We start from the raw sequence: 25,760 nt of genomic DNA on the forward strand, positions 1-25,760 counted from the left end.
TTTTTGTTCACAACTTCTGTGTTTAGCACATTCTCTGTGTCTTGAGTAGAATTCTTCAGATAAAGTTATAGTAGATCAAGGTAATTGGTATTGTACAGGAGGAATTTCCTAATTATAACAATGTTCTCTGCTGTGGGCACTTGAACCTTAAAAGGTGGATAAAGAATGAATAAAATCATTCTATTTCTTTCAAAATTGTGGGCCTCCCATTGCTTGAGGACAGGGAAAATCATGTTGGAGTGGGACATGAGTGATGATTTTATCCAGCAGATGTCAGTGATGTGCACCTAACTGAATTGAATTAAATTCAGTTTCCTTTACTTTTTATTTTAATAGAAGATAAAAGATAAAACATGGAACATTGATTGGAGAGTGAATGCAGGAAACAAATAGGATGTGTTATTTTTTTCTTCTCACCAGCTGCACAAGGAATTCTTCACTCACTCCAGCCCTTGAGTGATGTTCCTTGCTGTCTGTGCAAGCCTGACTGTTGATTTTGGAAGACTTTCATTAGATGTGTCTTGCAATTTCATTGCTTAATTCAAACAGAGCCTGTATCCCAGGGGTGGGTGACCTTTCCAAGTTAACTTTTCATTCTATTTAAATAGAAACCCAATGCTCAGCTTTTTCTTACCAATTCACCACCCGTTTTTTAGTAGGTAATTTTAAAGAAGATTCATACAGAAAGAGCCAGATTTGTAATTACATTTACCTGGGAGAATTCCTGATTTTCAGGGTCATTTTTATGTGTGGAGATTTTCCTGACTTCCCATACACCCACAGGTGGAATGATTTCATCATGGATATACTCAAAGTAATGCTGAGATGTCACCAAGGGTTTGAGTTTAATGACACACACACACAGACTGCAAGAAAATCTGTTACATGTAGTGATTTAATACAAAACCCCTCCACTGAAAGCCTCATGTGTGGATCCTCTGGTATTTCCCACACAGATTTACCAGGGCAGGGTTTCTCTGGAAGGTGAACATGCAGTGTACACACGTGTGAGCACACACACACACACACACACACACACACACACACGAGAACTGTTCTCTAACAACTGCCAAAATACTGAAATATTGCTAAAATAAACACGGAGACACAAGCCTGAATTTTAGGGCAGAGACACCGAAAGGCATCTGAAGGAGTTAAATTCCTTTCAAATTCATTTAGGCTTTTTTGTGGTAATCCCAGCTGGGACTTCCTGCTCTGTTCCTATTGGGATCTCCCCATGTTTATAGACACTGATAGTGACCTGCCCTGTTTCAGACCCATATTTATTCTTGACATAGATGCTGTATTTTCCTGTGTCTTCATTGCAGACTCTCTCTATGGTGATTGTGACCATTGAGCCCTTCACATCCATCTTGTATCTGTCCTTAAACACGATGACCTTCTCGTTTTTGAACCAGGTGATCTCTGGGTAAGGGTCTCCAGACACACAACAAGTTAAGCAGAGGGTCTGTCGTGAAACAGAGAACAGAAATGGATTATGGAGCTGTAAATGTGCAGGGAAATTCAGTTCATAGAATCACAGCATCATTTAGGTGGGAAAAAAAACTTTAAAATTGAGCTTTTAACACAGCCCTGCCAAGGCCACCACTGAACCTTGTACCCAGGTGCCACATCCACATGCCTTTTAAATTAAGAACAAAAAATCAGTTCTCACATTTTCCTTAGGTGACATTCCAACACTGATATCTGATATTCCTTTTCCTGATAACCTCTAGTACAATCAGGATTAACCTGCCTGAATTCACCGGGCCTGACTCATATTTGTCTTACTGTCTTTTTATAGCTTCCTGTGCTGTAAAGTGGCACTTAAACAGGCACGTGGTGAGTTTGCAGTTACTTTGCAGGGGTTTTGTGCTACCTGAGTAAAGAGGAATGTGACTCAGAAATGAAAGCAGGGAGTTGGGCTGATGGGAGAATCAGGCCCAGCACCTAAAGGCCTTCAAAGTCCAATCCTGTGAAATGGGAGGACAACAGAAAGGCTCTGGCTGTGAAGGTGACCCAGGAGGGCACCACTTCCCACCTCTGACAATGCAGCAGCTCAGAAAAGCTGCTGGCAATGCACAGGAGGGTAAAACAAGGATCTTTCCTCCCCATGAGTGATCCTTCTGTGTCCGTGCAAGGACCAGTTAACGGAGTTACTCAATATTACCTTGTCCTCCATGATGGTGGCAACATCTGGCAGACCTTGAACGACTCTGGCACGACCTGGGAATGAACAAATAGAACCTTTTTGGTTTTCTTATCAGCAAACTTGCCTTTGTTTCACTGAAGGGAAGAGATTCGTTTACTTACGCTTCTCTGCTATTGCTGCTTCCCTGAAAGGCAGAGAAAATGATTGTGGTTTTATTTATTATAGTAACCATTTAGACTGTCAAATCAAAATAGATCTAGCTGTGAAAGTATTTAGGCAGGAACTTACTTTAGCCTCCTGTGCTCAGCCAGGGCATCTTCAAAAACTGCAAGAATGAAAGGTTTTAGGGAAAGTTGCCTTTTGTTTTGTTTGACTCAGTAGATTTAGCATTATGTTGTTGCTATCAGTGCTGGAATTGCGTGGATCAATGTAATTATCCTCTAGATGGTATCTGTCCCTGCCTTAAGGAAACTCAGCTCTGTTTGAGTGCTGCTGAAATATGTGGCACTGACTTCTCTCTTTCAAAGAGAAGTTCAGGGGAGGAAAAAAAAAACCTCCAGCAGTTTGGAAAAGCCTTTATAAACCTGAAAGTTCCCTTTTCCAAGATGCCACCTATGAGCTCTGTTGTCCAGTGGAGGAATTGGACACATCCCAGGAGCAGCTGCCCCCTTCTCATCCTTTCCCCAGCAGGGCCAAGGCTCCCTAAAGGCTTCAGTCCTTTCTCCTGCCCACTTCCCCTCTCCTCGTGCTTCTGTGGGCTCTCCACTGTTCTCTTCACCCCAATTCCACATGGAAATCAGCTCCAGTAAGGGAGAGAAGAATCCCTGCCCAGGCTTTGAAGGGCTCCTGGAAAGCAGCTCAGGTGTGACTCAGCTCACCTTGCCCAGACAGGTCTGTTGACAGTTTGTGGGAGCTGTTCCCATCAAATAACTCCAGGGTGTATTTGCCCTTATCAGCCTCCCTGGGCTCCAGGATGTGCAGCCAGATCTGGTTCATGGTGCTCCCAGCTCTCATCCTGTCACGGCTTTCCAGTTGTTTCTCCCTGAGTAAGCAAGTGATGTCATTTCAGTCATATTTAGCAGAGCTGGAGAAATCACTTTTTTCTAGACCTGTAGTGGTTGGAAGTGTGTGAGTCAGGATTCATTTCATGGAGAGAGGAAATCCCATGGGGCTGTACTTTGAGGCAGTTTGCCAAAACCTCACAAACTCTACAAAAGACCTCTTAGTTCTTTTTTAAGGGATTAAATGCCATTTAGATGTTGAATATTTTTAAGTGTTTAGCCCTTGAATGTTATAAAAAATTCACCTCCTTATCTACATGTGTAGGTGGTATCTAATAAAACACCAGCTCTCTATTTAGGAAGATATTATGAGGCTAAATTAGTCAAGTGTTTAGGAAGAATTTTGTAATTTTGGGAATATTTTTTATTCAGAGTGGGGGGAGAGAGTGGTTTAGGAAAACATGAAGTGGTAAAAATAAAGTGTTTGAAAACATTGTGTCTGTAACCAAGGAGGCTGTAACTGAGCATTATCATAAGTGCAGCATCATTATTATTCTAGGAAAGATGATCCCTTATAAATATTTCTGCAGCGCTGCGATAAAAATAACATGAGTTTTCATTCTGGAATTCCCAGACATGTTCCAGGATGGGAGTGAATTGTGGATTTCAGCCCTTACTCAGACAAATCCACAGTTGTCTGAAAAATGTATGGGCTCAGGCCCAAATGTTTAATTTTAGATAAACAGTTACAAAGAACAGTGCTCCAGAAGCTTTGCAAATATTTTTTGGGGACTTACTTGTGGTACCAGGTGGTTTTCATGTAGTCTGTGTAGTACTTGACATCTGTGTAGATTTTGATGCCTTCCTCAGTAGGCTGGATTTTCAGAGGTGTGGCAGAAAGAGCTGGTGGTGCAACAGAAAGACTGGAATTGAGGAGGGATGCCCAGATTTACCTGTTCCATATGAAAATCCCAGCCAAAGGAGCAGTGAGGGGGTGGTGCTGAGCTTGTTCCACACCCACGGACAGCTGTGCCATCCCACCTTTCCCCTCTGCTGTAATGCTGAGAGATGACATACCACTGATCCTGCACAGCTCCTTCAGAAGCTCCTCAAAGGCTGAAAGACAAAGATTTAAGTGTCTGTAAATACAAATCATAGCAAACCACATCCAATCTGCCAATTAATTTCACTGTGGTTAGGATGTTTTATATCCATGGGTTATTTGCTGTCGTTTTCTGTGGCAAAACTCCCTGGGAATGGAGTTTTTGCCTCTGATTCATTTGTTTTCAGATGCTGGGCATTTCTTACTAAATTTAGATGCTCCTATCTTCCTTCACACTCACCATGTGCCTCCCAGACAGGAGATTTATGTACCAGGTTTAAATGATGGATTCCAGATGTCGGGGCAGCATTTAATCTCAGGCAGCAGAACCTTCTGATTGATTCTGGGTTGAAGTGACTGAAATATCCCTGAGCTTTTATCTGTGGGGTTTGGCAGAATTTATAATGCAGTCCTGGCTTGAGAAATGACTGCAGGTGGAAATGACATCAGCATGTAGAGCAGGAAACTCTTTAAATTTGACCAGTAACTTTTTAATGCAGGTTTTAACTCCTATAAAAGCACGTAGGACATGCAGGTTTCATAGAAAGTGAGGATATTTGGGTTTAAATCCAAAATGAACTCAGGGCAGGGGTGTGAATGTGTCTTACTGCGTGATCCAAGGTTCTCTTACCTCCTTTTGTGAGGTCCAGCTGGGTGGAGTCCTCTCCTCGGTTATCTGAAACCACTGCTTTGTACAGGCCCTCATCTGCTTTGGTTACCTACCACATACACGTGTAATATTGATTAAAATAACCCAAACAAGCCCCAAAACAAACAACACCCCTCCCAGAGAAATTTCCCATATCTGAAACAGGGCAGGATTTGGAAAAGGGGAAAAAGCTGAGATTTTCTTCTTCCTTTCCTATGAATTTGGTTTAACTGAGCAGAAATAAGGAGGGAAAAGGATCAATTTGCCCCAAAACCTCCTGTGAAAGGATAGGGAGGGTCTGGTTCAGAAACTGTTGGTTTTGGGGGGTCAGTAGCTCAGCTTTTGCCTCAGGCCCTGTGTGAAACTGGCTCTTTTCAGCCTCTCAGGATATGTTAATCTTTGAACAGCCACCCACTGTTAAAAACATCTTATTTCTGATTAGGATCTTAGAATCACAGCGTGGTTTGGGTTGGAAGGGACCTTAAAGATTGTTTAGTTCCAACCCCCTGCCATGAACTCCCCTAGAACTCAGATTCAGAACCATTAAAAGTTTCATCTCTTGATTTTCTCAATGTTTCTTTCAGTCAGTGGGCACTACCCAAAACCCACGTGGAATATGAGTAAGAGCAGCCTTTTTTTTTTTTTTTTTTTTTTTTTTTTTTTTTTTTTTTTTGCCATTTTCCTATGAACCTCTGAGCTGTTTGATGTTTCACCTTTGGGATCTGCAGAGTTCCCATCCCAGTCTGTGGCTCAAACACTCCACCAGCTCGTGCCTTGTGATTGAAGAACCACTCGAAGTTGGTGTCCTTCCTCAGGTTTGTTGCCTGTTTGAAGTCAACATTTAGAAGTCAAAGTCCATTTGATTTCTTAATTCTTGGGTGTCCTAATATGAATCATCACTTACATTACTCCAGAATCTGAGAATTTTCCTTCTTTGTTAAAATTTCTGCCCAAAAGAAACCATCTCCTTACTGTCACTGCAGCAAACATTTACACGAGCTCTGCTCATATCCTCTGAAAATTACACCTAAAATTGAGTGCTGAAGGAATTCTGTTACCTTGCAGGTGAGTAGCACTTCACAGCTCTCCAAAACTTTCCATGTTAGGTTCTCTATGAAATGTGGACCTGGAAAAGAAATGAAATCTCTCTCGTGGTGCCTTTGCCGTGTTTCCTGCGGGAATGCTTCCATCTAGTGCTGGATTCCCGCAGTGCACCTGGGAACTGCCGAGTTTCTAGGGAACAGGGAGGGGAAACCGAAATAAATTACTTTAGATCCTTTCATCCCATACTGGGCAACTCTGGAGCCGAGAAGGAGACTGGATTTATAATGTGCTGTCACAGTCGCTATCAAGTGAATATTTTTATTCTCACTAGCAGGGAATCACTTTCCAATTGTATTATTTTTCCAATGAACTTGTTTTAGAAACTTAATTTATTCATCAGCATAAAGTGGAAGGTGAAAGTGAAATGCATGGATCTTTACAAATTTAGCTAGAAATCCTGTTTTTTACAAGTGGATCTTAATTACAGAATGTATATTCAGGTTGGACAATTTTCAGAGTTTGAAAGTGTTCCGTGCCACAGCACTGATGCAGAAGATCTCTACTGATAAATCTGCCTAGCTTGGCTAAAACTAGTTCATTATTTCGATTTTTATGGGCAGGGCAAAGCAGCTGAAAATAAGGAGTCTTATCCCAGTGTCTTAATCAGCTTAACGAATGTGTTTAAAAAGATGATGAAGTGAAATAAATTTGCTTGGGTTTTGCCATCCTGGCCTCATTCTGACAAGTCCTTACCCTTTGGCTGATCTTACCCTGCTTTTTCTTCCATTGTCTCCGTTTTGCTTCAGCTTCTTCTGCCACTTTAGCAAAAGCTATGAACAGCAAAGGACAAAGTCAACAACCCCCCATTATTAGATATTTCCTGTACAAAAGGTGTTATCTATCATTAGAGCTATGCTGTTTGTTCATGCTGAGAGCCTAACATTTATTTTCATTAAAACAAAAGAGCCATTGAAGACCTGGCCATTGAGCATTTAGCAAATTAAATACAGGATTTCACCATATAAAAAGGTAGGCTAGAAAATCTGAAATTAGAATATTTTAAACATACGAAACACTGAAGAAGGCAGAGAACACAACCCCATCTAACTTTAGTATCTGCCTTTACATTGTCAGTAAAGACAATGGGCACTTCTAGAGCACAGATCATCAAATGAATTTTCTGTCCTGAACCCAACAAGTGCTGAGTCTCTCTGGGAAAGGCCTGTGTCTCTCCAGGGAGTCAGGGAGATCTGACATTTTATAGACATTTTCCATTCAAAAACTTGGGAAGCTTTAGAAGATCACTTGAAAGCAAAATGCAGAGAACTGAAACCAGGGATAGGCACTCGATGGGGAAGGATTTGGATGAGAATCTTGTTCCTATTTTTCATTAATTTTAGGAGGCTCTCTATACTGCATGTCCAGGGAACTGTGTGTTCCATGTTGAGCTTTTGTGCCTTGTCCTGGGGTGCAATTGATGCTTTCTTTATCACCTTTAGTGCAGTGAACCAGCTGCTAAATACACTGAATTCCCAGCCTGTTCCTGCCCTGAGATAAATGACTGCACACACTCCACTCTGCTGCCAAGGCACAGTTCACCACTGCAAGCTAATATGTAAAACATTTGGAAGGAAGAACTAAGCATTCCACTTCAGCAGACTGCTTTTATCATCAAGCACCTATTTATAAGACCAAAAGCTTTAAGTTATGGTAAAGAGAGGTTCAGATCATTTCTGAAATGATTCCTGGATTTTAAATCTGGGCTAAAATTTGCTCTCCCATTCCCAGTGTGCCATTAGAACTGCTGGAAATACTTTGGGGCCTTAAGTGCCTCACAAAGTTTCCACTGAGCATGGCAGTCTATATTTGATCCTGAATTTCACTTACATTCATCCATGAGAACAAGGGTGAATTGATTTTTGGCTTTCCCGTCTTTGAGCTGGGCTGTGTACATCCCTTTGTCATCAGCACAGAAATCCTGGATTATCAGTTCCACAAGGCCTTTCTCTTTGACAAAGTTGATTTTGTGTGTCTGTGTAAAACAAAGGAAATAGGATAAACTGAAGAGATTTCCACCGTGGAACTGCTCCTGGCACAGCATCCTCTACAGCAGATATTGCAGTTATTTTGTACCTGTATCCTTATAAAGTCCCCTCATTTTACAGGATGAGGAAGGCAGAGCAATGTGCTGTGCCAGGCTGTGGGATTCATCTGTTATTTATGTGTGCAGGAGCGGTAGAATTGCTTCCAGCAGAGAGAAAGTTCTGTAAAACCACCTAACCCAAAACATCCTTCCTTCATGGGTATTACAGAGCTGAAACCAGAATATCTGTGATTTTCAGTGGCATGGCAGTGTTGCACTTGGTTATAATCTGTGATGTGGAGTTCCATATTTGGCCAGGATGAGGAATATTTCCCCCTCTTGCCGAGGTGCAGGTACCACTGAGCTCCTGCACCCAAAAGTGCCAGGTGCCTAAACACAAATATCATCATTCTGCCTCCCTGCCCCGTTTGCTCTGAGCAAATATTGTCCTTCCAACGAGCCTGATAAATTGTGCAGATCCCTGTCAGTTCTCCAGTGGAGAGGAGACAGATTTTAGAAGAGATAGAGCCTTGGATAAACTTTTTACTTGTTGATTTAACCCCCCTAACAGGGCACTGACAGCTCTGAACTGCTCTGGCCTGGACCTGTCCTTTGTTCTGGGGGCCCTGGTTGTTATCTGGGCATTGCTGCTCTGCACTGAGCTGACAGCCCATGATTTATATTTGTGCTTCATTCTCAACTGTTCTCCCCTCTGGTCCTCTCATTCCAAGTATTTTTTAAATGTTCTAATATTAATTTGATATGGGAGGACAAGGAGGAGGCCTGAACATTTTTGTGGATGTTTGAGGAGGTTGGAGGGTGCTGTAACACACGGGGTTATTTCCAGTGCTTTGGACTGAGAAATAAATCACTTCCATCTGCTCTTAGAATTCATGAGATTTGCCTGTATTCAGTTCAAAATCCCCATCAAAATATCTGGGAATTCAGAAAACTGGGAATATGCCATGTTCAGCAGTGGGAAAGTAAGTCAAGATGAAATGCAGAATAAAACCTACTGGGGTACTGGTGAGCTCCTTGTCATTGAAGATCAGGTGCAGCTCAGCCTTTGGGGACAGCTTCTCCACCTCCAGCCACAGCCTCACTTCCCCTTTCTCCAGAACATCGATGTTCCAGCCAGATATCAGCTTGATCACTGGAATGCAGAGAGAATCACCAGGGGAATCACAGGCACACCACAGGATTCAGCCCAGCCAGGGCTCTGCTGGGTTCCCCTTTCCCAGGCTGGCCCCCTGCCCGTGGCTTTTTGCTGCTTCAACTTACGTGGGTTCCTGATCTCATGGCTACGTTTCAGTAACTTGTCCAGATCTGAAATGCAGAGAAGAAAAAGTCAACACTAGGCCAAAACAAATTAATTGTATCAATTTAATTTACTTTGTTGATAAACTTTATTTATGTCAAAGAGAAGATAAAACATTCAATAATGGGAGGACTAGAATAGGTGGTGAAGTGAATTGTTGGTTATATCTGAATAAAACATTGGTTGGATCAATTCAGGGAGTGTGCTGAAGAAGTTGTAAATCACTGTGACAGTGTAGCCAAATGTGAAATCTGAACTGCAGTGGAAAAATGACTTTGCAGGAGCACGGAATCTTTCCTTAGGGGACTGTAAAAGAAACTGCCCTTGAGCCTTCAAGGAATGGGAAACATCTTTTTAGTGACACCATTAAGTGACATTAGTCACTCACTATTCTTCTGCAGGAAACTTTCCTCTAAACATCTAAGATTAGAAATTGAGGGCACATTAGTTTTTTGTTGTTGGCAATTTTTACCTTCTTTTGTTAAAGTGCAGCTGGCAGAGATATCATCATCTACATCCGTGACTTCCACTGAATACACACCCAGGTCCTTTTCTGAGGGCTCTTTCAGTATCAGTTTTGATCTAGAAGTAAAAAGAATAATAGCAAAAATTATATTTTCCTCAGAAATTAGGTCTCTTGTAACAGAATTAGATACACCCAGAACAGGAAATGTAGAGCTCACTGGAATTTATAAATGACTCTGAGGAGCAAGGTAAATATATTGGGAATAGGATGGCAGCTGCTCCCCAGATTGCACTGACCAGCCCATTTCCTGGACTCCAGGGCTGGGAACCAGGGAAAGGGCAGAGAAACATTTGGCTTCACATTTTTCTTGGTGTTTAATGTGTTCTTTACTCACCAGTTCATTTTCTCAGTGTGCGTTAGATACTCACCTATTGCCTTTCTCTTCAGTCTGGACTCGGTCAGGATCTGGAGGTCCCTCATAGTCCTTTGACCAGATAAATTCAGAGGAGTCGTTCTTTTCAGGAGCTTCAAAGGCCATATAAATGAAACCCTCTTCATCCACCCCGAGTTCAATTTCATTTGTGCCTGGATGTATGAAAAGCCCACAAAACATTCCTTACCAAAGCAGATCAGGGCTGAGCTTCTGCACATCTAACTCAAAAACAACCCCCAAAACCAAACCACACAGAGCACAGTTAGAGCTAATTAATTTGGGCAGCTTGATTTGTTCATCATTGTCTTACTGAGGATGTTTCTTGCTGTGAAACAAGTAGCTGATGCGTCACAAAGCAGATTTTCATCCAAATCATACATTTATTTACAGACTGGCCCAGTCTCATGGCTTTTAGCTTCATACCAGGTTTGGTTTTAGCCACCACAGGGTCTGAGGGGAGTGAAGGGGGTCCAACTCCAGCCTTGTTCAGTGCTCGTACTCGGAAAATGTAGCACTTCCCTGTTTCCAGGTCTGAAACCTGCAGGGAACACAGCCAGGAATTAATGTCAGACTAGGACAAGCAGCACTGGGACACTAAGAGCAGGTACAGACCTTCATGTGGGTTGTGGTTGTAGGCTGCTTGTTTATTTGTTTCCACTCCTCTGAGCCTTCTTCACACAGGTCTATGAAGTACCCTGTGACCGGCCCTGCCCCCAGGTACAGAGGAGCTTCCCAGTGCAGCTGCAGGGAGGAGTCCCTCACCTCAGTGCACCTGACGTCGTAGGGAGGGCCTGGCACAAAGGGAACAGGGAAAACTGCAGTTGGGTGGGGATCAGAGAGCATAGTGGGTCTGTAGGGAATGCTTTCTATGGTAATTAGAATATTGAAATTAGAATATGAAATAGCATAACCAGCTGCTTTAATGGTATTTGCTGTGGTGTAAAGGGATTTAGAGTTTAGATCCTGATTCTTCATTCTCTGGAAACAATATTATGAAAAATACCTGGGTGCTCTATCTTGTGTAATGCAGGAATAACACCCTGCATCAGAACAGCCCTGGAAATGTTTTGTGCTTTTCGATCCTGGGAGCAACCATTTCTATGGTAGAAGCCTCTTGGAAGAGTGAGGAGATAAGAAATACAGCTGGTGACATTTTCCTGGATGGTTTTACATGAGGGATACCTGGCTCTGGCATTGTCCATTCCTCACATCTGAACAAGTCGCTGGGCTCGGACACTTCCCCAACTCCAGCCCTGTTCATGGCACGGGCACGGAACTCGTACAGGTGCCCCTCCTGCAGGCTGCTGACCTTGGGGTGTAGAAGGACAGATGTGGTCAGTTCAGCAGGACACTAAAGAAGTAGAAAAAACCCAGCTCACCCTTGGTGCAGCTGTTCCCAGCTGTGCTCCAAATGGATACCGTGCAAACGCGCCGAGGAATCGGCCGAGTGTTGACTTCGTGCCAGTCTGGCTCAGAGTGGTCGTGCTGGTCCAGGAAATATCCCAGGATCTTTGTTCCTCCTTTGTGCTTTGGGGCTTTCCAGCCAATGGTCATCTCAGCCTTGCCACAGTGCAGCAGCACAAAGCCACGTGGGGCCGAGGGACAGGCTGGGCACAGAGGGACAGACAAAACAGCAATGTCAACACAATGTCCACATTCTCATGTGGAAGTCACAGGAAAAGCCTTGGATGTGTCTCAGGAGGTCTCTTGCCTGGTACTTTATGGTTTGTATGGCAGAAAAGATGGGAGCGGTGAGTTCATAAAATGGGGAACATGGAGAGTTAGATCCTGGATGGTGTGGTTGTAGGGTTTTCTAATTTCTCTGTGAAATTCCTAATGTTGATTTCCAGACATCACATAACTGAGCACTTAAAATGGTCACTTGTACCCAGAGCCAAATTAACACCACAAATGTAACACACTGCTAGGTCAGAATGCTGATTAATTAACTCTGTCCACGCTTGGCAAGTATAATTGATGGCAGAAGCTGCAGGATACAAGAAAATGAGTTCCCTTTTGTTTCATTTCTCAGACACTGTCACCATAGCAGGCAGTGGTGGCTGTGCCTGACAGATGGGGTTGGAGGGGTCTCATTTGGGTCACTACTCACCGATCGCCGGCCTGACAACGATGGGATCTGTTTCTGGTGAGCTCTCACTCAGTCCTGCATCACTGACAGACTTCACACAAAACACATATTCTTTTCCAGGCTGCAGTCCAGGAACAGTAAATCTGGGACAGCAAATGAATATGTTTGTGTTTGCCTGTGCACAGGTAAACAGTGCTGAAACAGACAGCAACACACTTTAATAAGGCTTAGTTCTTGCAAAATCATTATTTGTCATTACAAATTAATGTGTCACATGAAATGGCTCCAGATAGCTCACAGTGGGTATGGATCAGATGGAGAGGAATCACCATTGGCAGGAAGATAAACAGGACTTTTTAATGGACTTTTTCTGCTTGACATGTGACCCCCAAAGCTGGAGAGTGACTGTAATTTCTGCATGTGATTGACAGCGACTTACTCTAGTGGAAAACAGGCAAACCCATGGAATGTGGTTCTGCTGGTGCCCCAGGCTCTGTGGGGCTGTACAGCCCAGCCCGTGGAAAGCACACAGCCTTGGCTGAGGCTTGGAGTAATGCTGAACCCGCCAAGAGGCCCTGGTGTCGGTGTGCCTGCCAGCCTGTGTGTGGGGACTGAAGGAAGTTCTTTTTTTATCTGAAACACGACTCCAGGCAGAAACAGAAGAATCCAGGTTGGGCCCCTGTGATCCCTCAGCGGAGCAGAGGAGCTGCACTCACTCGTTGCCTGTCAGTGGCTTGTTATTGACTGTTTGCCATTCCTCCGTGCCCGTCTCCCGGCAGTAGATGTAATAGCCAAGGGGCTCCAGGCCATCCTTGGGCTTGTCCCATTGCACAACAACAGATGTCTTGGTGTCTCTGAATGCCAAAACCTGAGATGGTGGAGGTGGAGGAGCTAAAAAAGGGAAGAAACAAACAACACAGACAAAAGTAGTGAGGGTTAAAATCTATAGTTTAAAAAAGACAAAACTATTATAAATGTGTTGGCCTGTTTGATTTAGTCACCTTTTCCAGAGCACCATTTTCAAATTGTTGCCCAGGGAAGCTGTGGCTTCCCCATCCCTGGAAGTGCCCAAGGCCAGGTTGGATAGGGATGGAGCAACCTGGGATAGTGGAAGGTCCCTGCCTATGGATGAGCTTTGAGGTCCCTTCCAACCCAAACCATTCTGGGGTTCTGTGAAATTAGAGCAAAATGCCATGGACAGGGCCCCACTCTACAGGATCTGTTTTGTGCTTGGATTTGCCAGATGTCTTCTTCCTCTCCCACTGATTTCTGCAGTTCCCCCACACAACCTCCTCTGAAGCAGAGGAGGAACAAAGCTCATCTGTTGATTGTCCTTGGCTCTACCCTGAACTGGGACCTGCTTCCCTCTGCATTTCCATTTATGAGTGAACACTGGAGCAGCTTCAGTGTGGGACAATACACAAATAAAGACTCAGTGCTCATCCCTCTGCAGAAGAGAAACACCAACATGAGCTTGTGGCCCTCTTACTGTCAGCCCAATCCAGGGAGAAAACAACCCAAAGCAGCCCTGCAGAGGCTGCTGTCCCGGCTGAGCCCCCAGCCCAGGCTGCTGCAGCCTCCTGCCATTCCTTCCACACTGTCACCTCCCTCACACCATGCTGGAAGCATCCTTGGATTAAACACAGGCTTCAACTGTTCCTATTTTATTAAATATAATTCTCCACTCACTGCTTGCTCAGATTAACACTGCCCTGACCAACTGCAAACCAATTAAAGAAGGATTTAGGGCTTCAAGAGATTTCCTTATATCAAAGTACTGCTGTGTAACTGTAGACCATGAAGTTTAGAGGGGAGTGTGGGCAGGGGATCCCCCTCATTCCTTCCAGCCCATGCCCCCTCCACAGGGCTAGTGCGGAGCAGGAGTTACCAGGCGGTGCCCCGGCGGTGACGGGCGCGCTGGGCAGGGAGGGCTCGCTGATGCCGAACTTGTTCACGGATCGCACGCGGAACCGGAAAGATTTTCCCTTTGCCAGATCGAAGAGTGCAAATCTTGGGGAATTCGCTGGCGTCTCCAGGTTCACCATTTGCCAGGAGCTGCTGCCTACGAGCGACTGCAACAAAAAAGGTGATGATTTAATGTGAGCACAAAACCCTCCTGATCAACAACAAAGCTGGGCTTTGTAGGAAAGGAATTTTAAAAAGCTCCAAACAAAACAAAGCCATAAATTACGTATTTCTTGTTCGTGTACCCACACTTTTCTCCCTTGGCAGCAGAGGGCCCCTTTGCTACAGGAGGTGAGAAAGAAGAATGCATGAAAGGAGATTGGCAGAAGATACTAATTAGTCACCAGAGTGATTAGTGGGGAACAGGACAGTGAGGTATTGTGCAGTTCTTCACAGCTTTTCCACCTTCAGGGCTGGAACAGTTCTTTCTGTTAGAATTCTGCCACTGTTCTGTGGTGTTAAAATTCCTTGTCCATTCCTTGTTAATCATTAGTCCTTGAGCTGGTGTCAGAGTCAGGGCCATGGCTCAGAGCACCTGCGGGGCTGGAGGAGGCTGAGCCAGCTGGGTTTGAGGCTGGATCTCCCCAGTTCCTAACTGGGAATGGCCTCACCTGTGCCATGGCCCACCTGAGGAAGAAATGGTCCTGCTCTGCAGCTGTCCTCTTGTGTGATATTGTTTTCTTACCTTTTCCACATAATAATTCAGTGGCTCTCTGCCTCTTGGATCTGGTTCATCCCAGGCCAAAGCCACATAATCTTCTCTGACCTCACTTGCATGAACATTGGTGGGTGGCAAGGGAATTTTAATGTGTCCTATGGGAAGGCAGAAAAGGCTTTAGTGTGTCGCCCTGGTTATCAAGAGTTTTCTAAAGCCTTCTGAGTTTACATTCTTGTAGAGAACTTTCTCACACAACTTTCTGTAAATAACCTATTGTTTTGCATTCTTTCATAGAGGCAGAGAAATTTGATGTACAGGTAGTTTGTCCAGTGTCGTTGGAGAGGTGGCACGTTCACCCTCCAATCCACTGGCATCTTTTGAGAACTATAAAAGATTGGAGTCAGAAAAAATAAATTAGTCTCTTCATCGTGACCAAGGCTGTGGTGCGTCGTTTTTGCTTGTGTCATTTGGTGACATTAGTGATAATGTGGCAGGAAAATAAAAGTTCTTTTACAATGGGTTCTGTTCTCCCACTATAAATTCAGATTATTCAATATAAAGGAGGAGACAAACACTTTGGGGAAATTTGAACTCACCCTCCAGGTCATCTTTGGATATTTCTATGGTCCTGCCCTCGTCGTATGGAATTACTGCAATGACAAACAGGGCAGTGTTACCACCCACAGGAGGTGCTTGGGGAGAAAGACAGAACCCAGGACTGGCTCGTTGGTTCTATGCACAATTACAGACATTTTATGTCACAAACAATGGTATTTTGAGCTGTTTCTGTTCAGAGTGCTCCCAAGATGGGCTCAGCAAAGACATTTGTGGGGATGGGGAGGATCTGGACAATCTGCACTCAGTTATTCCTGCAGCCTCCCTGAGGGAGCAGATTGTGCTGGGTTTGGTACCAACCTGTCACTCTCCTGTCCCTGCTGGGGTCGTGGGTGGTGACAGGGTCACTGGCCTTTGAAGGGTGGCTGGTGCCAGCCTTGTTGACAGCCTTGACTCGGAACTGGTACGTCTGTCCCTCGGCCAGGCCCAGCACTGGGCACCTGCAGCCCTTCACAGGCTGGGCACTGCACTGCACCCACTCCTCTGAGCCAGCCACGCACCTGCAAGGACACACAGCCCACAGGCTTCCTTTGTTCTACTTCCACCATAAAATGAGGTTTCTTAGCTCCAGGATGATGCCTTACACACCTTTCAATGAGGTATCCCAGGATGGGGCTTCCTCCATCATCACTGGGCGCTACCCAGGAAAGGACCAAGCAGTCTTTGTTCACATCGTGGCATCTCACGTTGAGGGGGGATCCTGGGGCACCAGCTGTTAGTGCTGCAGCGTCTGCAAAACACCAAGTGAGGGTTGGGTAGGTTTTGTTCTTTTCCAGAATCTTCATTGAGTAGCTTAATTTTAAGTGTCTAAGGGCCTATCCCAGTAACACAATTTTCTAATACTGAAATTACCAGCGAAAATAAGATTTGGTCATTGTGATAATTGTATCCACACACAAAATTAGGAGCTGTTTCCTTGTGTGTGAGGGGGGGAATTTCTTCATGCCAAGGTCTTAGGAAAGGAGATCTGTAGGTTCTGCAGGTACCTCTAACAAACACATAAGTGGTCTGCTCCTTGTATCCATCCAGCGAGGGGACACGGATGGTGTAGAACCCCTCATCCTCCTTGTGAGCACACAGCACTGTCAGAGAGGCCTCACGCTCCTGAGACCTCAGCTCCCGACCTTCTGAGTCCTGCAGCAGCTCCCCTGTGGAGCAGGAGAAGGGGGAAAGGAAGTTCACCTGCATTTGCCTGGTTAGGAGTGGCAATATTTATTCCCAAATGCCTCAAAAAGGCACAGAATGAGATGAGGGATCTCTAAGACATTCCTGGTGTTATTTTTGTGCCTCCAAATTGCAGCCGTGGACTCTGATCCACAGAAAGACCCAAATCCTTGATTGCCAGCAGAACAACACAGACTATCCAGAAGTTTTTCTCACTGGAGAACCACAGGCTTTTCAAACTAAGGCTTTTCAAATATTCTTATGAACAGGAATGTCATTACCTCCAAAACGTTTCAATGGCATCATTCTTTACAAACAGGGAAAAGGCAAACACTAAATAATAACATCTGTAGCTTGAGCAGAACTGAGAACAGCTCAGGAATCCTGAATTTTAATGATTTTTTTTTTTTTTTTTTTTTTTTTTTTTTTTTTTTTTTTTTTTTTTTTTTCTGGGAACATTTAATCACAGCTGTGAATTCCAGTGGGATATTCCCAGAGGTAAATGCACATGAACTCAGTTGTTGCCTACAAACCATCTCTGAACCAGGTGATGCCTCGTTGGTGGTCCAGTAAATCAGAGGAGAAGTAACAGGACAGGGTGAAAGGCTCCTTTTCTCTTGCAAATAAGGGTTTCAGTGGAAAAGCAAAATCTGCCTCTCTGGCCAAAAGGGACCCTGTGGAATGAAAGTCAGCATGATAAAGAGACTTCCAGAGCTTCCTTCTGTAGTATTTTTATTGTCATATATTTAGAGTGAGCCTTGCACTTTGCATGTGCAGTCAGGCTGACAGGAAAAGCTCTCAGGGAAAAAATAATCAAATTGCATCAGGCTATAAAAATAATTAGTAATAACATCAATGATTTACTCACTTTTGTATATTTCTGAATCAAATCCCGACTCCTTTCCATAATATTCTAAAAGACAAGAGGAAAATACATTTAGCAAATTTCATGGAGTGTTTTTCTTTCTTAATAACACCCAGTGATGCTCAGCAAACTGTTTTTCTCTCAAGCCAGCCCTTAATTTGAACCTTTAAAGTGTCACCATGGGGTAAAACCTTAATTCATTTGACAGCTGATGCCCTTCACAAGCCTCTGGGGATGTGTCTGCAGAGGAAATTGTTCCCATGGCTGTTCCAGTGGAAGCAATCCTGCTCCAAATGCTCACGTGCAGTCAGTTATTCTGAGCTAAGGAGGGCTTTGTCACTTTGCCTTCTGCCTTTTCAAGCAGGCAAGTTAAAGCCAAATAAAATCAAGATTTGAATAAAAGCAACCCCCTGGGTTCTAACAGTGTTCCCAGAGGATGATGTGGGATTCTTGGGAAGTACAAGTGACTGGGACTTCAGGATTTAACCAAAGCACAGGATGTTTGTGCTGAGACAGAGGCAGTTCCTGGAGCTCAGGGAAGGATGGCCCCAAATCAGCTGTTCCTGGTTCTCTGGAGGCATCACAGATCCACCTGCTCTGGCCTCTTGGCATCACAGCACAACGTGAAATTATTTGGAGCTGGAACCCAAGAACTGATGCACTTAGGGTGAAACTGAGGTACTTTTCTCTCAAGTTGCAACAAATGCCCATAAAACCTTGCAGTGGCTGAAGTTTGGCAGTAGCAGGCCAAAAAAATGAGGAGTGAGTGTGAGCACTGGAGAGGAGGGAAATACAAAGCCCTGGAGGTAAAACAGCCCTGTGAGACCCTCAGTGATGTCTCAGGGAAAGGGAACTGTGGATCCCAGGGACCCTCCCCTGGCATCGAGGCCTTTGCAGGCAGCCAGGGCCAGGGGAGGAGATGCCATGGCCTGCCTGGGCACCAGGAATGTTTCCAGGGGAGGCAGGATTAAGGCCTGGCTGTAATCCCTATTTTCAGAGCAGTAAATGCAGATAGCAGAAGGAAGACTCAGGTTTTTGGGAAGGGTCTGGGGAGGAGCAGTGTCTGCAGTGCTTTGCAGGGCTTTGTCCCTGGTGAGGGACAGGTTAACCAGGCACTCAGAGGTGAGGAGAGCTGTCCCAGCCAGGCCTTTCTGTGCCAGACCACAGCCCCTGTTCCATCCTCATGCCTAAAGATGCTAAAGATCCCACAGGGAATTGAGAGGAGCAGGTTATTATTGGCATGGAATTTTTCCTTCAGGCTGCTGCTTTGTGGCAAAGGGCAGCTCCTGCTGTGGCCATACTGAGAGAACCTCCTGGTAACTTTTGCTGCCTGCCTGCATTAGGGTAGGGGGAATTTAGGAATCTGGGAAGGATGCAAATGAAGGTTTTCTGGGCTGTTGTACCTGTCCCATTAGAACTGGTAAATGCCTGCTGCATATTTCCAGTTATGCTGAATTTTGGCACTGTTTGATTAAAGGACCTGAAAGGTGTGATAATACACTGCTTTTACAATCCTGGAGTCAAAGTCTCCTTCAGGGATCTGCATCCCAGACAGGATTCAGCTCAAAATATGGCATGTGAAAATAAGTGTGATAATAACACAACCCATAGCAGAGAGCTCTGTCAGTCCCACTAAAGGGTGTAATTGTCCACAGTCCTGTAGGTCTGTTCTGTCCATGCCTTTTATTACCAAATCGTAATTTAGATATAAATAGATGAAATATGAACAGCTAAACTGTGATCCTGTGAGACTGCTCTGCATATTTCCTATAGCTTGAGATTATTTCCCTTTTTAAGTGCTGGTGGTTTATTTACTTCCTTCCCCACGTCTGGCTTTGGCTGTGCACAATGTGTATCTGTGGAGTCTGTGCCAGTTATTTTCAGAACAGCACAAATCCAAAAGGAAAATCTTGCATTTGCCCTTGGTAGTTACTGATTTCAGGGAAAAACATGGCATTCTCTGCAATAATGCACTGAGAGGTCCCTCTGAAAGCCACAGTTCTTGGGAAACCATTTCTTGCTGATCTTTAGCAGACTCTCTGTAAGCCTCTTGAGTTCCACTGTGGGGCTGTTTCATAGTAGTCCAGAAGAAATAAGCACCTAAATTTAGTACAATTTTATCCCAGTGAAAGGACAGCCGTGTCCATATGGAATCTGAAAGGAAAACCTTTGCCTGGGCCCAGAATGACTAAGGAAGAGAAGCTGGTCTATCCTTTTCCAGAGTGCCTGTGTGTGCCTATCAAATAAAGAAAATATTTGGAAGACTCTGCAGTATTGGAAAGTTTAAACCCAAAGGAATATTTGTACTTACTCCTGACAAGCACTGTAGCAAAGGAATAAGCTTCACCATACTGGTTCTTTACCTCCACACTGTACTCAGCAGAATCTTCCATGGAGCATCTGAAAAAAAAAAAAAATCCCTTCCTTCATATTTCACAGGACAAATTCAAAGGGGTTCCCCTTTAATCCCAGGCATGTTTGCTTTTCATCCAGAAGCTGCTTTTCCTTTCAATTACAAGGATTTCTGGTACTTTGTTGTATTTTTTTCTCTTGAGACCCAGATGGAAAACATTTTAAGTACTGAAGAAGCAAAAGGTCTGTGGAACACTTGATTGCACTAAAGATTTGCATTTGTCTATCACTGATAATTCATAGATCAGAACTAATGTTGTTTTGATTACACTAATCCATCCCAAATCACATTTTTTGTCTGCTCATGAAGTGCTTAGTGTGCATTCCTTACCCTGAAGGAAAAAATGTTGCTGATACATAAAAAGAGGAGCCGAAGTAAATGAAGCCATTAAATTGTTTGTTTTTGTTTTATTTTTCATAGGTTTTTTTAAACCTTGTGAACTGCTGTGGAGATTGGCAAAGGTGTAACTCAAACACAACAGCCTAAAGGCAGGCAAGGTCAGATTCCAGAAGAATTACTTGGCTTGTTTATCATACACAGACTGGGAATTTAGGGTGAGCCGGTCTCACTCAGCTGAAAAAGCAGCTCAGCCAAGGGCACAGCCATTACCTGCTGATGTGCAGGGTCAGCATCCCAAATTGATTTTTGATTTTGTATTTTCCTGCTGGGGCTTGGTGGGGATCGATGGGGATTCCATTTTTATACCTGGTGGAAAAGAAGGAAACGTGCTGTTAGGAAAGGACCCACATCAACCACCACAGGAGAGATGAATTCCCTCTTTTACAGATCCCCCTCTTCAATCCAAACCAGTCTGGCAGCTAAAGCCAGACCCCTCCATGGTCCTGTGTGGCTGCTCAGCCTTGGCTTTACATCCCCTGCCCTGGAGCTCCTGTGAGTGAGTTCACAGATGTCTCTTCCCTGTGTTCCCAGGGATGTGTGGGAGGTTCAGATTCTCTTTGCTCTCTGAATAATTCAGAGAGGTCGTTCTGGAAGGACACCGGACATGCAGAGCTCCCACAGTGGCAGAGCTGCTGCCTACGAGTCATTAGTAATGCAAATGTTTGCACACTTAAACCTTCCAGAGGCCAATGGCCAATCACTTCAAACTCATTGAAATACACTCTGCAAATTGCTTTTTTGAGGTGGTCTTTCATTTATTTCTGGTATTTATGGAGTGTGCTGCACTCAGACCCAGTCCATAACACTCTCCCCTGAGGCTGGTTCATATACAAAGGGAGCCAATGACAATTGTGTTATATTTTACAAACTGTAGAAGCAGCAGCAGTTTAATGCTGAAACTCTCATGGTATCCAAGGCAGCCAGGCCTTGTTGGTGCGTGTTTGTGGTGATTTAATGCTGAAAGGAGATTCTGTTTTTTGAGACTTAAATCCCAAGTTTGCCTGGGGGAAAAGCAAAGGAAACGGGGAAACCCCCATGAACATCAGCCCTGTCCCAGAAGGATCCCACAGGAATCTCTACAAAACAGGGAAATCCCCGTGAACATCAGCCCTGTCCCAGAAGGATCCCACAGGAATGTCCAGGAAACGGAGAAACCCCCATGAACATCAGCCCTGTCCCAGAAGGATCCCACAGGAATCTCTACAAAACAGGGAAATCCCCATGAACATCAGCCCTGTCCCAGAAGGATCCCACAGGAATGTCCAGGAAATGGGGAGACCTCCATGAGCACCAGCCCTGTCCCAGAAGGATCCCACAGGAATGTCCAGGAAATGGGGAAACCCCCATGAGCACCAGCCCTGTCCCAGAAGGATCCCACAGGAATGTCCAGGAAACGGAGAAACCCCCATGAACACCAGCCCTGTCCCAGAAGGATCCCACAGGAATGTCCCTGCCTCCAGGCTCCCATGTCCCTGCTGGTCTGACACGTCTGCACACTGAGGTGGTTTCTGTGACCTCTGCTGCTCTCCCTCCCTCCTCGTGGCAGGACAGGGCTGCCATTGCCGTGTGCCTGTGCCCGTGGGCCGTGCTGGCAGTGCCATACCAGGTGGCCTGTGGCACAGGGACCCCCAGGGTGGTGCATGCCAGGGTGACGTCCATCCTCTCCCAGACGGCGTGTGCCCGCAGCGGGATCCAGAGCAGGGGCGCCCGCCCTGCACGCAGCTCCAGGAGCTCCTTCTGCAGGCTGGCCTTCTCCAGAGCCTGTGCCAGGGAGACACTGCTAAAGGCACTGCACAGGGGGAGTTTGCAGTGCTAAAGGCACTGCAAAGGGGGAATTTGCAGTGCTAAAGGCGAATTTGTTACACAAATTCTCTGACACCAGGGACCTGTGCTAACGTTTCAGTGGAAGGGGTGCAAGGCCTTTAGTTGGAGGGATTTTGGGGTCGTCTTAACACCTGCTTAGGTGTATGTGAGAGATGATTATTTACTTTAAAAATTTGAAAGGTTTATTACACTTTAATACAAATGTAATAAACAAAGTAAATAAGGAAAAATTGTAGTGCTGGGAATTGCCCTCGTGGTTGCCTACTATGTGGTTGGTTTATTTTTAAGATGGATGTTTAGTCTTTTATACTCTTGGGGGTTGTATTAGCCAACCCTGGCACCTCTCAAAGTTTGTTCTTTTTTGTTGTTTACTGGTGGAGACTGCTTTCCTATAACTTGATTGGAGGGTCAGGTGTTGTCATGCTGTGCCCCCCTAGCAACTTTTCCATTCCCAGCTGCCCCATGCAAGGGGCCCATGTGCACACCTTCTACCTGTCCCAGGCAAGCCAGGCTGTTTGTTGTGGCTGATGGCCACAATACAAAGGGGGGGAAAGGGAACTATGGGGAGAACAGAGGACATCTAAACTACAAGAACATAACTATACATCAATAAAGCTTCTCTTAATATTCACACAATAGTCATCCCTTCATCTCATTATCCACCTAGAACAGGTAGGATGACAGTTTTAGCCCTGTTGGCACCTGCTGCCAGCAGAGGTGTCTGCTCTGACCTTCCTGCGCAGGCCCTTCCGGTCAGCCCTCGCTCGGAGCTGCCTGCAGATCCTGATGAGCTCCTCTTCCATCTTCTCCATGTCGTTCCCAAAACGAATCCTCTTCTGCCCCCTCTGTTCCAGCTCCAGGATCTCAGCTTCCCTTCTTAGATTGTACTCCCTGGAACTACATGATGATAAAAGCCGACAGAAGTCAAGATAAAACTTTTTTTCTCTTTTTTTTAGGGTGTTTTTGTTGTTGATAGCACACTTATTGGTTAAATGAGGAGTGGTAAGGACAGAAACACCAGCTGATGGAGTGTGGGTAGGAATGTCAGGGAATAATCCCCCACAGGAACCAGCACTCCCAGAAGAGATCAAACTTCCATGGGGACCTACTGTTTGGCCACTTCTAATCCTGGGGAGAAACCTGAGAAAGGATCACAGGGAGGAGAGATGTGGCTGAGATTTTCTAGGAAAGAGGGGAGTCCCATCTGTTACTATTCATTTATTAATCTGTCGGTATTTTCTATGTATTCCTATAAAGTCTGGTTTCTTTCACACCCCTACATGTAAGCAAGGCAATGTTCCTCATTATCACATGGCAGCATCATTTAATTTCCTGCATTTTAGTTGAGGCCTGGTGTTTTTAAAGGAAGAGCCTCTGGGTTGAACCTGCTCTTTTTACTTCCAGCAGAATAAGTTGGAAGCTGTGACCCTCATACAGAGCTGTGATGTTGCCCACAATGGTTATATTGGAGTTACAATAATTCCTGACTTACTTTGCTGTTTCAGAGGTCAAGGCAAGGGCAGCTGCTATCGATAGGTCTGAAAGGCTGAATGTCTCCTCTTCCTCACTTCCAGGAGCAGATTCATGGAAAAGAATCCAGATGAGGTCCCATCATTTCACAAACTCAGAATTCTACAAATCCATGACTGTGTAGAAAGCCCTGTGTGCACCTGATGGACTCAACCTGTCCCTGACTCCGGGACTTACCTGGTTTTAAATCTTTTTTTCCTGGTTGTGGAGGTCATTTCCAAGCTCTGTTTCCTCTCCTCCTTCTGTTCCTCCTCTCTGTGGTGGAAAAAGGCTCGGGTTCCCATGGTGGGATATCAAAGCCAAACTTTCTTGCTGGAATAGATTGAAACATTCAAATCAGACACTTTAACAGAATCTTTTTAAGTCCTTGCTCTGCTTTGGTGTTCAGGGGCTGTGAGTGGAGGTTCATATAAAAATATTTTCTGACATCCACACTATGAGAGGGGTTTGCTTCATGATGCTTCTGTGGAAAGTGGGATCAGGGAGAGGAATGGAGTCTCTCAAGGCAGCTGGAGCTGTCCCAGAGCAGGGAACAGGCAGCCCCTTGTGGGTAGATTTCTTTCTCCAGGATCTCATCCGGAATCCTGGAATGGTTTGGGTTGGAAGGAGCCTTAAAACCCATCTGATGGGCAGGGACAGCTCTCACCAAACCAGGGTGCTCCAGCAGTTCCAGCTGCTGAAACAGAGCTCTCCCTCATGCTCCCATGTACAAATCTGTGATTCCCCATGCCCAGGCTGCACACAGAACATCACAGCTCAGCACTCCCAGAGGAGAGTGCTTTATCCAGTCCTTTGCATCCTGAGGGATCACGTGTTTCTCCTGAGCTCCTAGGGAAAGGTTGGAAAATCACAGAGAAAACAGCATCCTCCCAAATGTCAGCCTACAAGGAGTGGCTCAGGAACAGCAGGGTTCTCCCAAAGAGGGACCAGGAAAACTTCCCAGAGAAATCCCATTGCACAGGTGAAACACAGGAGCAAATGTTGGCACTCCTGGCTCCCATCCTGGCTGTTCCCAGCCTTGCTCTGGGAACCCACAGCTCGCTGCTTTTAGCCTCTGACTAATGGGTGGGCATTAAAGGCAATTTTAAAAGTGGATCCCTCCTCATCTCCCTCTCCCTGCAGTTAAACCCCAACCACCCAGCACAATCCTTGCCCCGGGCACGTTCACAGGGTCTAAAAGCTCGGGTTACTTTGGAAAAGCAGCTTTGCAAATGTAATTGTTGCTGAATAGAATTTGTTCAAGCATAGCTGCAAATCTTTCCCTAGCTCGTGTTCCATGACTGAAATTTTCCCTTGGCAAATCTTCCACCTGGATTTGAGCTTTGCTGCTTTCGAATCTGAACTTGATAAAAATACAAACCCTCAGCTTTTCCCAGTATAATTTTCTCATACAATTTTTTTACTTGTAGTTTTCTGTTGATGTAAATAAATTTCTTATGAACAGTCCATGGAAAAGCAGGGTTGTTGTGGTAAATGCAAAATATCCCAACATGCAAATGAAAATACAGAATTATCTTGATAATGTTTCCTTTGTGGCCATTAAATTTGGTAGAAACAACAAATGCTGACAAGTAAAAGAAGAAGACAATAAAGCAGGCTTTTATGACAAAAAAAAAAAAATTGTAATTTCATAGCTTCTGGTGTCTTCAGAAGTGGTTCAGCTGCAGAATGAGTCCTGTCATCCTGGGCATCAGAGCCTTGTTTCCATGCTCATGAATAATTACTGATACAGACTCATTTTTACTAAATAATGGGTTTTATTTTTCCCTGAACAAATTTCATTGTTTTATAGTCACTGTTAAAACCTACACTTTTCAATTCAAATGCAGATTATTTTCTAAACATGTCAGTAAAACAGAGCAGATTCTGGTGAGAAAACATGAAGCAAACGAGGATTTTCATTATAACAACACTGGAAAAACAATCATTAAAACAGATAAAATCACAAAGCAAAATCTACTTCTGCAGTGCAAGTCAAACAAAGCTGTCA

General features: G+C 44.7%; 2 protein-coding genes across 5 annotated transcripts in view; one reads left to right on the top strand and one right to left on the bottom strand.

Moving 5' to 3' along the window:
• GRHL3 (grainyhead like transcription factor 3) overlaps positions 1–25,760 on the top strand; it is a 103,912-nt gene that overhangs the window by 6,095 nt on the left and 72,057 nt on the right. The gene's annotated exons all lie outside the window — the stretch shown is intronic.
• Positions 815–24,054, bottom strand: MYOM3 (myomesin 3). 2 transcript variants are annotated; one of them, XM_053998903.1, is made up of 36 exons: positions 23,948–24,054; positions 23,733–23,807; positions 22,972–23,131; positions 22,020–22,177; positions 20,627–20,722; positions 19,916–20,004; positions 17,608–17,652; positions 17,273–17,413; positions 16,562–16,723; positions 16,164–16,305; positions 15,876–16,075; positions 15,557–15,610; positions 14,988–15,115; positions 14,226–14,409; positions 13,054–13,228; positions 12,359–12,480; positions 11,668–11,855; positions 11,431–11,557; positions 10,861–11,039; positions 10,672–10,786; positions 10,244–10,400; positions 9,822–9,931; positions 9,313–9,357; positions 9,048–9,184; positions 7,836–7,980; positions 6,719–6,778; positions 5,963–6,030; positions 5,618–5,728; positions 4,887–4,974; positions 4,231–4,269; positions 3,951–4,056; positions 3,031–3,194; positions 2,441–2,477; positions 2,314–2,336; positions 2,171–2,226; positions 815–1,468 (listed from the first exon to the last, which is right to left on the bottom strand). In XM_053998903.1, the coding sequence occupies exons 1-36, from the start codon at positions 24,052–24,054 to the stop codon at positions 1,172–1,174; spliced, it is 4,290 nt and encodes a 1,429-aa protein (XP_053854878.1). In that variant the 3' UTR covers positions 815–1,171. The 2 variants fall into 2 exon arrangements, with proteins under 2 accessions (XP_053854878.1, XP_053854877.1); XM_053998902.1 differs by having other exon boundaries at positions 22,972–23,137.

The sequence above is a fragment of the Vidua macroura genome, chromosome 25 (genome assembly GCF_024509145.1).
Source record: "Vidua macroura isolate BioBank_ID:100142 chromosome 25, ASM2450914v1, whole genome shotgun sequence".
Classification (NCBI taxonomy): domain Eukaryota; kingdom Metazoa; phylum Chordata; class Aves; order Passeriformes; family Viduidae; genus Vidua; species Vidua macroura.